The sequence below is a fragment of the Bos grunniens genome, chromosome 2 (genome assembly GCF_055505025.1).
Source record: "Bos grunniens cultivar Pamir isolate PY7600 chromosome 2, Bosgru_T2T1.0, whole genome shotgun sequence".
In the NCBI taxonomy this organism is placed as follows: domain Eukaryota; kingdom Metazoa; phylum Chordata; class Mammalia; order Artiodactyla; family Bovidae; genus Bos; species Bos grunniens.
Genome location: NC_141166.1, coordinates 1,208,601 through 1,221,675, shown reverse-complemented (window position 1 = coordinate 1,221,675; position 13,075 = coordinate 1,208,601). Strand labels below are relative to the sequence as shown.

Sequence of the window (13,075 nt, the reverse complement as noted above, 5' to 3'; positions counted from 1 at the left end):
CAACTCTCACATCCATACATGACCACTGGAAAAACTGTAGCTTTGACTCTATGGACCTTTGTTGACAAAGTGATGTCTTTTCTTTTTAAAGGGCAAAATTCATGGAATCAGAGGGGTATATTCTCTCTGACCAATAAGCTATCTTGACAGCATCTAGTGACACATAATAAGGGTAGGATCTGCTGTTGTTCCTGAATGTGTTGATATTATTGATGTAATTTCTATTATAAAATAATGCAAAGCATGTTGTGAGTAGAAATGTCAATAAGCTTTGCCCTTATTTGAATGTCTAGTGCTTGGAAGACAAGATTCCCAGGCGGTGATCTCTGCTCTCCAGGAGCTCAGATTTTAGTAAGTTAGCTTCAGTTTGTGGTTTCTCCCAAAGACTTGGTCACTTTTCCAATGAGTCAGCTCTTCCCATCAGGTGGCCAAAGTATTAGAGCTAGAGCTTCAGCTTCAGCGCCAGTCCTTCCAATGAGCATTCAGGGTTGATTTCCTTTAGGATTAACTGGTTGGATCTCCTTGCAGTCCAGGGCACTCTCAAGAGTCTTCTCCAACACCACTGTTCAAAAGCATCAATTCTTTGGCACTCAGCCTTCTTTATGGTCCAACTCTCACATCCATACATGACTATTCGAAAAACCGTAGAAGGCCTAACACAAATGTGAAGGGCGAGGAAGATTTCTTTTAAAGACTTTCATGAAAACCATATTCAATGAGTTAATACAGTTCCATGTGAAATGTTTTGTAGGGCTTCTTTTGGCATGGAAAAATGAAGCATTGTTTCAGAATGTCTCTGCTTCCTCTGGGAGTGTGAGTAGCGGTTTCAGCACCTAGTTAGTAGTGGACGTGCAAGACTGCAGACTGGTGTTGGGCGTGTGATCGCAGAGCACTTGCATCAGAGCCCACGCCTGTGTGTTCTCCTCAGCACCTGTGCTGAAGACCAAGTTAGCAAGCATGGCCTCAGGGGTGTTGGGTTTGATCCTTTCATGGACAGTGGAATGGTTGAATGATGAGAAATTTCAATTGAATTGAAAATTCAGTTGAGAAAATTGAATTCATTCAGGTTGAATGCTTAAAACTGGGGGTTAAACAAAAATGTGAGTCCCTTTATTTAGGCTTGCTAATTGTAAACATCTATTTCTGCTTTATTGACTATGCCAAAGCCTTTGTGTGGATCACAATAAACTGTGGAAAATTCTGAAAGAGATGGGAATAGCAGACCACCTGACCTGCCTCCTGAGAAAACTGTATGAAGGTCAGGAAGCAACAGTTAGAACTGGACATGGAACAAGAGTCTGGTTCCAAATAGGAAAAGGAGTACATCAAGGCTGTATGTTGTCACCCTGCTTATTGAACTTATATGCAGAGTACATCATGAGAAACGCTGGACTGGAAGAAGCACAAGCTGGAATCAAGATTGCTGGGAGAAATATCAATAACCTCAGATATGCAGATGACACCACCCTTATGGCAGAAAGTGAAGAGGAACTAAAAAGCCTCTTGATGAAAGTGAAAGAGGAGAGTGAAAAAGTTGGCTTAAAGCTCAACATTCAGAAAACGAAGATCGTGGCATCTGGTCCCATCACTTCATGGGAAATAGATGGGGAAACAGTGGAAACAGTGTCAGACTTTATTTTTTTAGGCTCCAAGATCACTGCAGATGGTGACTGCACCCATGAAATTAAAAGACGCCTACTCCTTGGAAGGAAAGTTATGACCAACCTAGATAGCATATTGAAAAGCAGAGACATTACTTTGCCAACAAAGGTCCATCTAGTCAAGGCTATGGTTTTTCCTGTGGTCATGTATGGATATGAGAGTTGGACTGTGAAGAAAGCTGAGCGCTGAAGAATTGATGCTTTTGAACTGTGGTGTTGGAGAAGACTCTTGAGAGTCCCTTGGGCTGCAAGGAGATCCAACCAGTCCATTCTGAAGGAGATCAGCCCTGAGATTTCTTTGGAGGGAATGATGCTGAAGCTGAAACTCCAATACTTTGTCCACCTAATGCGAAGAACTGACTCATTTGAAAAGACCCTGATGCTGGGAAAGATTGAATGAGGGAGAAGAAGGGGATGACAGAGGATGAGATGTCTGGATGGCATCACTGACTCGATGGACGTGAGTCTGAGTGAACTCTGGGAGTTGGTGATGGACAGGGAAGCCTGGCGTGCTGCGGTCTCTGGGGTCGCAAAGTTGGATGTGACTGAGCGACTGAACTGAACTAAACCCTTCGTTGGTCACATCATTTGCAAATATTTTCTTCTGTTCTCCAGGTTTTCTTTTCATTTTGTTTATGATTTCCTTTGCTGTGCAAAAGTTACTGAATTTAATTAGATCCCACTTGTTTACTTTTGTTTTTATTTCCATTACTCTGGGAGATGGCTTGAAAAATACATTGCTGTGATTCATGTCAAAAGTGTTCTGACTGTGTTTTCCTTCTGGTCCTGCATTTATCTTTGATCCATTTTGAGTCTACTTTTCTGTATGGTGTTAAGGAGTTTTCTGATTTCGTGTTTTTACATATGGCTGTCCAGTCTTCCCAGCACCACTCTGTCACAGATAGTTGACCAGAGGTGCCTGAGCCTCCTGCCCTGCTCCATCGGTCTGCATTTCTGGTCTGGGGCCAGTGCCATACCGCTCTGATTGCTGCAGCTTTGTAGCATGGAGAGTGGTCAGGGAGCCTGATTGGTCCAGCTCCGTTTTTCTTTCTCAAGATTGCTTTGGCTGTTCTTTTATGTCTTTTAGGATCTTTTATGTCTCTATACAGAATTAAAGAATTTTTTTCTAGTTTTGTGAAAAATGTCATGGGTGACATGATAGGGATTGCATCGAATGTGTAGATTGCCTTGGGTAGTATAGTCATTTTGGTACGTAACTGTACTCTTTAGCCTAAGAGTTAGGGCTGGAAGTGGAAAGGCCTTCCTCTAGCAAGTTACGCACATGGAACAGAGTTCGCTCACAGTAGAGCAGAGGTGGCCGTCCAGGATCTTTTATTTAACACAGTTTATAGTAAACCCGTCACAGTTCCTGCCTGCTTCCGAGGAATGGCGGGGATTGCTGCTGCCCTTGCTCTGCCACCGTGCCCTCTCCCGACCATGAGCGTCGAGGCCGCGCCCCTGCTGCTCAGCGGCCCCCGGCTGTGCGTTACCGTCGGTGCATCAGCAGCCACTTGGTCAGGACGCAGTGCGGTATCATGGGTAATGTGGCAGATGCATTATGTTAGGAGCAATTTCATGAGTTTTGACTCATGTTTTTCTTACTGTGATCATTCTTCCCAGTTTTTAAGATGTACATAAACTGTTTTTGCCTAGTGTTCAATCTGCTGTAAGCATGGACGTGTAGTGTGTACTATTCTGTCTTGCTCAGCGTTAAGATTTACCCCGTGAGTATCTGTGGTTCCTTCCTGTATAGTGTTCTGTTGTTGGAATGTAGCACAGTCTATCTTTTCTCTTGTTGATGGGTATTTATATTGTTTTCCATTTTTAGCTCCTCGGATCTGTTTCGATGTTTCCTATTTTAAGTATTGCCTTGTATCTGCTAGTACAGCTCGTTAAGCTTGTATTAGAACACTTAACATCCTCTTACGTGAACTGCCTTGTGTCATCTCTTATTCCCGTATCCTCAGAGTGTCCTTTTCACTCTTCTAGAATGCACCGTTTTTTCTTTTAAGTTTGAGGTCCTGAATCATATTACTGGCTAAGGGAAGCTAGTTGCTGTTCCCTTTGCTATTGCCGATCATATACCTTGAGTTAGAGGAGTTGTTGAGAACAAGTCTTTTGGTTTTGTGGTTTTACCAGAACTTGGCTGACACTCTAGGTTTTCAGTGAAGAGGGAAAAAAACGCTATCAGAAACCTCTAGAGATTATTAGATATTTGGGATGGGCTTGGTATTTGAGCTGTGCCTGACAAATTAAGGTAGCTCGCAGCTAGTGTGGGGAAGTGCTAAAGAACAGGTTTCATTCTGAGCATCTGAACGAAATCGTGACCAGCTGGGCTGCAAGCGCCTGAGCTAGTTCAGAACTTGAGAAAGTGTGCCCTGGTGTGTGCTTCTCTCCTGCTGCAGGTGTCAAGTGGGATGTCATGGCCAGCTCCTCAGACAGCGAAGATGACAGTTTCATGGCTGTGGACCAAGAGGAGACCGTGCTGGAAGGGACAATGGAGCAAGACGAGGAGCCCCGCGCGGCGCTGGAGGTTGTGGAGATGCAACATAACAGGTCCATGTCTGAGCTGCCAGAAGAGGTTTTGGAGTATATCCTGTCCTTCCTCTCCCCGTACCAGGAGCACAAAACTGCAGCCCTCGTCTGCAAGCAGTGGTATCGACTGATTAAAGGTACTGTGGAAAGTGCAAAGGTTTATTCACGTATTTAAGATTTCTTTGAATGATTTCTAATCTCTCAGTTTCCTTCTCTCTTTTCTCCTTTCCGTTTATTGTGGTTCTGAAACTTAGCATTAGACAGTTCGCTCTGTACATTTTTCTTTCTCTCTATCCTGCCTAGCGTTATGAACAACTTGAATACTGTAGGTTTGAATCCAATTTGCAGTTTTAAAATGAGGATTCTTCATATTCTTGGAGTTGATCCAGTAAATTGTATTATTCTGGAATAGGTAGAGTAGGGATGAATATGGATTGATGGTAAGAGCTGACCTTCATATAACTCTCACCATTGTCAGGACTATTGTAACTGCGTTACAGTCATCCTGGCAAACTGTGAATAGCTTCAAGTTAGCTGTCTGTGGCAGATGTGGAGTTATGAAAGCATTTGATGCTTGACTTTATCTCTAAACAGCCCAGGTCCTATATATGTATTTTACTTTTTAAAATGAATTTCTCCTTTTTTCCCCTCCATTTTCTAATCAAGATTTCAGCTCTAAATGTTGAGGTTACTAATTATACTATATTTTTCCAAATATTTTTTTGTGTGGACCATTTTTAAAGTCTTTATTGAATCTGTTACAATATTGCTTCTGTTTTTGTTTTTTGGCCGTGAGGCATGTGGGGTCTTCACTCCCTGACCAGGGATCAGACCTGCACCCCTGCACTGGAGAGTGGTCTTAACCACTGGACCGTCAAGGCAGTCCCCTGTATTTTGAATTAATAACAGTTATTTTGTTTTAGGTGGAAAGGGCCTTTTTTTTTTTTGAATGAAGATGACCAAGCCAGTTGAATGATCTTTGATCAAAGCAAGGGTTGTATTGACTTTTTCTTTGCTGGTGTGAGCAAGGCAGCCAGAGATAGGAGAGAGGGAAAAGGTTTAGATCAGAATCAGTCTTAAAATCTTTCCTAGAACCAGAGAGGTTCTCTGAGGAGTAGGGTCTGTATCAGTTGTCCAGACTGCAACCTCGATGGCTAATGAGGACCAGCTGTGTTGAAACTGCCCGCGGGCCCTGCGTGCATTTGCTCACAACTGGTAACATTGGTATGCACACTTGCTTCTGTTTGCAGAATTAATGGACTCTGCAGGAGAGATTGGCTCCCTGCACTATGGAGGTGGATGGTTTTACCTCTAAAATAGAGGAGGAAGAATCATACCTGAGGGGTGGTGATCTGATCAAAGATATTTATTTATTCTTGGCATTCTTATCATTTCGATCTTTTTTTCTTTTTTTAAGAGAAAAGGACCTTACCCTCTTACCCTAGTGTTCACAGCCCTAGATCTGGGGGCAGTCACTGCCAGGACAGTGTTTTCTCCCCTCAATCATTACGTATCTGTCTTTTATGCATCACTGCCTTATCTCAATCCAGGGTTTGAAAATGTGTATTACTTCACCAGTGTATAGTTGGCAGTATGGTCACACATTAAAAATGGCCATGTTTTTTTAATATTCCAGTTCTTATCTGTGAGTTCAACCAAGGGAGAAGGATCATCACTGGAAAACATGTTCTGTGATCCTACTTAAGGATCCACAAGGTGGCATAAATTCAAGAGTGATATTCTTTCAAAATGTAAATAATTGATTGTACACTTCATTCAAAATGCTTCTCTTTGAAATAAGATAGTAATTTCATGTATTGGAAAAACAGATTGTTCCAGAAGTATGAAGCTCTCACTTTAAAAAAAATAGACTTTATTTTTTTTTAAGTGGTTTTAGGTTCACAGCAAAATTGCGCAGGTCATAGATTTCCCATATACCCTCTGCCCCCAGACATGCACAGCCTCTCCCACTTTCAGCATCCTCACCAGGGTGGTACATTTTACAGTTGATGATCCTGCATTGACGACATTGATATACCATTGTCACTCAAAGTCTGCGGTTTACTTTAGGGGTACATTCTGTGAGTTTGGACATGTGTATAATGACATGTATCCAGCATTATAGCAGAAACTCTTGATTTTTTTTTTTAAACAGCTTTCCTTAGTTATAAATCCATCGTTTCACAATCCACTGTCAGCTAATTATTATCTCCTTGTTTAATACGGAGAATCCTTGGTCTAACCATAGGTATTTACTGAACAGCTGTTACATTCCAGAGATTTTTTTTTACCATATTTTTTCTCACAAAACTAAATTATCTCCCAAGTCTCTGTTTTGGAATAAAAAGCACCAGTTATTCTGCTATGTCTCCTTATGATATGGCTAAGTGGAGCAGAGGTGAGGTGCGAGCTGATTTTGTCGCCTTGCGGGAGGCATTCAGCCTTGGTGAAATCTGAAGATCACGTCTTCCGGTTTTGGACTTACGTGACTTTGTTTTCTGTCTTTGAATGAAAAAAAAATCAAAGAAATTTGGAGTTCCTCAAAGAAACTTACATCTTAAAAAAGTGATAAGACAGTAGATTAAATTTTAATAATTTGATTTACAAGTGAAGAGTCCAGGCTGAGGCACTGGTTATTTTTGTCTTTAGGTGTCGCCCACCAGTGTTACCATGGTTTCATAAAGGCTGTTCAGGAAGGAAACATCCAGTGGGAGAGTCGGACTTACCCTTATCCCGGGACCCCCATCACCCAGCGGTTCTCACACAGTAAGTATTATCGTGAAAGCAGGTCCCATCTTGCCAGCGGTCATGTTCGCAAAAACTATTTTTGAGGCTTGTATTTTGTTTGACGTTTCTAATGAAGATAATATAAATGAGGATTCATATTAATCTTACAGCCAGAATTAGGGAAGAACGTGAGCCTAGACGTGCTGCAGGCACAGTGGTATAATCTTAGGCTCTGCTTTTCCGTGGGATTTTTCAGTATCTGTGCTCCAAAGAGGTCAAGGTGTCATGCTTATGCCTTTAAACACTTGACATCGGGTGAGAGAGGACGAAGGGAAGGTGTTCATGAGCGTGTTTCTGTGATCCTGCTTAGGGAGCAGCCAGAGTTTAGCAGGAATTCATTATTTTAACATGGTGTGTGTTTGGCAAACACGGAATTTGACTGGGGTCACACACAAATTTTGAACATGAAGGATATTGATTATAAAATACAAATTTAAGTAATAAAATTATAAGTAAAATGTTCTGACAAATAGACATAATTTAGAGTTTTCGACTTATTCTAGAATTAACTGTCCATTTTAGCTGATTTTTATAGATGCTGCTTTATGTATTTTTTCCTTTGACTCATGCCCCACACCTTGTGGGATCTTAGTTCCCTGACCAGCGATGAAACCCAGGCCCCAGCAATGAGAGCACTGAATCCTCACCACTGGACCGCCAGGGACTTCCCAGTATCATTTCATTCCAGAGGTGACTTCTTTACCCTGAGCCACCAGGGGAAGCCCATTGGTGATTCGTATCCATCCATGAAAGTGAGACTGAGCTGTGTTGCACTGCAGGCCAGTAAAGGTGTATATATATCAGTGGTTTTACAAAAGTTAGTTGAGAAGAGAGGGAAGCCTTGTAGAAAGTTCTCGGAATTACTACTTTAGTTATATTGCTTGCCTGTTCAGAAACCTTGAGTGTCTGTCCAGTGATAAAGCTAAACTTAGTCATAGTTAAAACCCTCTTTAAGCTGACTTATTTCTACATTTACTAATTCATCTCCTGACTTTTCCCAAGAGCTCGCCTCATTTTAAGTTGTCACTTTGCTGTGCTCATTTCTTCCTCCCTGGAGTATTCTCGTCCACTTAGCTGAAGCCTGCTTGTTCTTGAAAGCTCAATTCAAGTTCTTGCTCTTTGGGGAAAGCTTTTCTCAACTCTCTGGGCCACAGAAAATTTTTCCTGATCTGCACTTGCATCTGGAACACTGATCTGGCGCCTAACTCACATTGTCTTTGTCTGTCGGCTTTCATATTTGTGTCTCTTTTTTTAAGCCGTATGTTGAAATTTGAGGGGAAGGAGAATTATTGGCTATCTGTGTTACATAGAAATTACTCGCAAAGTTACCAACTTAAAACAAGATTTGTCATCTCACAGAGTTCCTCAGGGTCAAGAATCCGGGAGTGGCTTAGCTGGCAGGTTCTGAGTCAGGGTCTCTCATGAGGTTACAGCCAGTGTGTCAGCCGGGGCTCCCGTCCCCTGAGCGCTCGACCGGCGCCTGGGGAGTCTGTCTCCAGGCTCACTTAGTGACTGTTGAGAGAAGACTCAGCTCCTTACTGCGTGGACTTCTCCACAGAGCTGCTCACGACTTGGCAGCGGGCTTCCCACGAAACGAGTGATCAGAGAGAGAAGTGGAGACGCTAAGCTGGCAGCCATGCTGTTTTCTCCAGCCTGATCTCTGAAGTGAATACCGTCCTTTCTGCTCTATCCTGTAGGTCACACAGGGGTTGACCGAGGGTGTAATACCAGGCAGTGAGGATCCTTGGCATTCTCTTGGAGGTTGACTACCCCAGACCATACGCCGTACTCTCATATCCAAAGCTGTTCAGTGAAAAACGAGGGCTCATCGTTGTCTTTGAACTGAATCTAAATAGATCAAAAGAATGAGTCGAACTATTGGCTGTTCTCACTTCTCTCAGGGAGCTGTTTTCACTCACGCCGTTGTAAACCCCCTGAAGCAGTAGATCTCAAAAGTGTGATTCTTGGACTTTGGGGGAGGGAGGCGTCTGTGAGACTCTTTGGGGGATCTGTGAGGTCAGAACTGGCTTTTGTTAGTTTTCGCCTGTGACTGTGTGGTCATGGCGTCGTTCCCGTGTCCTGAGCCGTGAGGCTGTAGCAGTTCCCCCAGCACTGCTTTGGCACCATGTGTGCGGCTGTCAGCACAGTGGAAAGACAATGACTGCTGCTTCAACTGCTGCTACTTGTTATGATTATAAAAATAGTTTTGAAAGAGTCTCAAATGTTTTCAGGAGTTCATAGACGTATACTTTGCAGTAAAATTTAGACGAATCCTTGCTGAAAATATTTAATGAAATTATGGGAGGATCCATATTAGGTCCAGTATTTATTGTTGAAACTTCAGTTATCTATAGATGCTTGGAATGAGGAGCAGAGACAGGATTTATTTGTTCTTGGCTGTGGTGGGCCTTTGTTGCTGCACGAAGGCTCACTCTGGTGGTTGGTGCACAGGCTTCTCACTGGCGGAGGCTTCTCCATTGCACAGAGCGGCTCTGAGCGCCGTGACTCAGCAGGCGGGGAGCGGCTCTGAGCGCCGTGGCTCAGCAGGCAGGGAGCAGCTCGAGCGGTCCAGAATCCAGGCTGAGTGGTTGTGGTGCACGGGCTTAGTAGCTCCAAGGCACGTGGGATCTTCCCGAACCAGGGGTCGAACCGGTGTCCCTTGCCCTGCCAGGTGGCTCCTTAAATATTGGACAACCACGGAAGCCTGAGGACGGTGTTTTGAAACAAATAGTGTTGGAGCCCTTTGTTGTTGTTTAATTGCTCAGTTGTATCCAGCTCTTTGCCACCCCATGGAATGCAGCACACCAGGCCGCCCTGTCCTTCACCATCTCCCAGAACTTGCTCAAACTCATGTCCATCAAGTCAGTAATGCCATCCAGCCGTCTCGTCCTCTGTCGCGCCCTTCTCCTCCCGCCTTCACTCTTTCCCAGCATCAGGGTCTTTTCCAATGAGTCAGTTCTTCGCATCAGGTGGCCAGAGTATTCAGCTTCAGCATCAGTCCTTCCAATGAATATGCAGGACTATTTTCCTTAGGATGGACTGGTTGAATCTCCTTGCAGTCAAGAGACTCTCAAGAGTCTTCTCCAACACCACAGTTCAAAAGCATCATTCTTCGGTGCTCAGCTTTCTTTATAGTCCAACTCTCACATCCATACATGACTACTGGAAAAACCGTAGCTTTGACTAGACAGACCTTTGTTGGGAAAGTGATGTCTCTGCTTTTTAGTACACTGTCTAGGTTTGTCATAGCTTTTCTTTCAAGGAACAAGCATCTTTTAATTTCATGGCTGCAGTCACCGTCTGCAGTGATTCTGGAGCCCAGAAAAATAAAGTCTGTCACTGCCTCTACTTTTTCCCCTTCTGTTTGCCATAAAGTGATGGAACCAGATGCTATGATCTTAGTTTTCTGAATGTTGAGTTTCAAGCCAGCTTTTTTACTCTCCACTTTCACCATCATCAAGAAACTAGTTTCTCTTTACTTTCTGCCATTGAGTGGTATCATCTATATATCTGAGGTTGTTGATATTTCTCCTGGCACTCTTGATTCCAGCTTGTGATTCATCCAGCCCAGCATTTCACATGATGTACTCTGCATGTAAGTTAAATAAGCAGGTTGACAATATACAGCCTTGTTGAACTCCTTTCCCAACTGTGAACCAGTCATTTGTTCCATGTCTGATTTCTAACTGTTGCTTCTTGACTTGCATAGAGGTTTCTCAAGAGACATGTAGTCTGTCTCTTAATGTTTATTACCATCTGCCTTTTACCATAATTATCTGTGTAGGAAAGGCTACATGCTAAAGAAAAACTTTTGACTTGGGGAAGCAAGTTCCTTGGCTCCTCTGATCGACACTTTCCTCATCTGTAAGATGTGTATATGCCCACGTGTTTAGGAGTTTCCCAAAGTTTGTTGTGATCCACAAAGTCAAAGGCTTGTGTAGTCAGTGAAGCAGAAGTAGTTGTTTTTCTGGAATACCCTTGCTTTCTCCATGGTCCAGTGAATGTAGGCAGTTTGATCTCTGGATCATCTGCTTTTTCTAAACCCAGCTTGTACACCTGAAAGTTCTTAGTTCTTGAAGGATTTTGAGCAGAACCTAGAATTCAGTTCAGTTCAGTTGCTCAGTTGTGTCCTACTTTTTGCAAATCCATGGAGTGCAGCACGCCAGGCTTCCCTGTCCATCACCAAATTGCGTAGTTCCCCCCAAATTTTCTTCTCTCCATAATTTAGTGAACGGCATTGTCATTCTCTCCATTATACAAACTTGAAATCTTGTTTTCACGCTCAGTTCCTCTCCCTCCCTCAACAGCAAAAGTCAAACCCTGCTGACTCTGTTCTGTCTCAGATCTTTCCTTTTACCCCCATTCCTCACACTTCGGACTTAATCATCCCATCTTTCCTAAGTCTTTTCTCCCTCCTTTCTTCCCCCACATCCCTCCCTCCCACATTGCAGCATCTTACTTCCCCAGCCAGAGATCACACCTGTATCTCCTGCAGAAGTGTGGAGTCTTAATCACAGGACCGAGAGGGCTGCTGCTGCTGCTAAGTCACTTCAGTCGTGTCCGACTCTGTGGGACCCCATAGACGGCAGCCCACCAGGCTCCCCCGTCCCTGGGATTCTCCAGGCAAGAACACTGGAGTGGGTGCCATTTCCTTCTCCAGTTCATGAAAGTGAAGAGTGGAAGTGAAGTTTCTCAGTTGTGTCCGACCCTCAGCGACCCCATGGACTGCAGCCCACCAGGCTCCTCCATCCATGGAATTTTCCAGGCAAGAGTACTGGAGTGGGGTGCCATTGCCTTCTCCGAGGATCAAGAGGGAAGTCCCCCTAAATCTTTTCTAAACAGTCTTCTTACCTTTTCTCTTCATCTGAACCTGGTCTAGACACTGTTGGCAGCCATCTCTAAAACTGGGGACCGTGCCACCTCCTAGCACATTTGGAAATAGGCAGGGTCATTGCTTATTGTCTTGACTGGAAAGTGCCGCAGGCAGTTAGCAGGCAAGGACCAGGGCTGCTGGGTGTCCTGTAGTGGACGGGATGACCCTGCACTCAAAGAACCAACCTGTTCAAAGTGACAGGCGCCCCGTGCTGGGAAGCACTGCAAATCTAAGACGTAAAACCAGCCGTATAACTCCTCTGCCAAAAAGCCTCAGCCTTTCTGCGTTGCATGTGGAAGTGTCCCCTCCTGTGGCCTTCAAGGCCCCAGCTTACCTTTTCAGCCTGACTCACTGCTGCATCCTTACACAGCCAGGCTCTACCCACACAAGATTCTGTGTTTGTCTGATATCCCTACTTCGTGGCTTTGCTTAGATGCCCTGATTTCATTTCCCTTCCCTCCCATTCCTTTTTAGCCCCTAGATATGTTCCCCCTTTCTTAATTGACAGAAAATGCCCTGACCTCTCAAACCCATCTAGGAGACAAAGCCAAAAGCCACCTTCTTTCACACTATTCTCAAATTCCCCAGTGTGGAGGTTAAGCTCTTCTCTTTCTCTGCTTATACTGCCTTAATACACTCTTCATACCTTCCTCTTAATGTTTATTACCATCTGCCTTTTACAATAATTATCTGTGTAAGAGAGACCACATGCCAAAGAAGAAATTTAGACTTGGGAAGCAAGTTCCTTGGCTTCTCTAATCCACACTTCCACAAAATGTGTATAACAAATTCTGTTTGTGCCACAGGTTACTAGGAAATTTAATTGAGGAAACACTTGTAGAAATATGTTTTAATCTGCCAAATGATAAGATAATGATGGTGTCTCCTCCACAAGGTTCCTGTCTACTTGAGAACACTCTGGTCCCGTGTCTCAGACACCTGTGCACCTTTCACAACACCCGGTTCCTAGTTCAGTTCAGTCACTCGGTCGTGTCTGACTCTTTGCGACCCCATGAATCGCAGCACGCCAGGCCTCCCTGTCCGTCACCAACTCCAGGAGTTCACTCATACTCACGTCCATCGAGTCAGTGATGCCATCCAGTCATCTCATCCTCTGTCGTCCCCTTCTCCTCTTGCCCCCAATCCCTCCCAGCATCAGAGTCTTTTCCAATGAGTCAACTCTTCGCATGAGGTGGCCAAAGTACTGGAGTTTCAGCTT

The 13,075-nt window shown here is 44.0% G+C and overlaps 1 protein-coding gene across 8 annotated transcripts in view; it reads left to right on the top strand.

Moving 5' to 3' along the window:
• The window catches only part of FBXO42 (F-box protein 42), a 106,252-nt gene that overhangs the window by 51,871 nt on the left and 41,306 nt on the right, over window positions 1-13,075 (top strand). For all 8 annotated transcript variants that reach the window (XR_015136276.1, XR_015136275.1, XM_086324860.1 and 5 more), the window contains exons 2-3: window positions 4,067-4,333; window positions 6,846-6,962. Coding sequence is in view for 4 of the 8 variants with exons in the window: in XM_086324860.1 (XP_086180986.1) it covers window positions 4,084-4,333; window positions 6,846-6,962 (367 nt within the window). In the remaining 4 variants the exon portion in view is untranslated. The remainder of the gene's footprint in view (window positions 1-4,066; window positions 4,334-6,845; window positions 6,963-13,075) is intronic.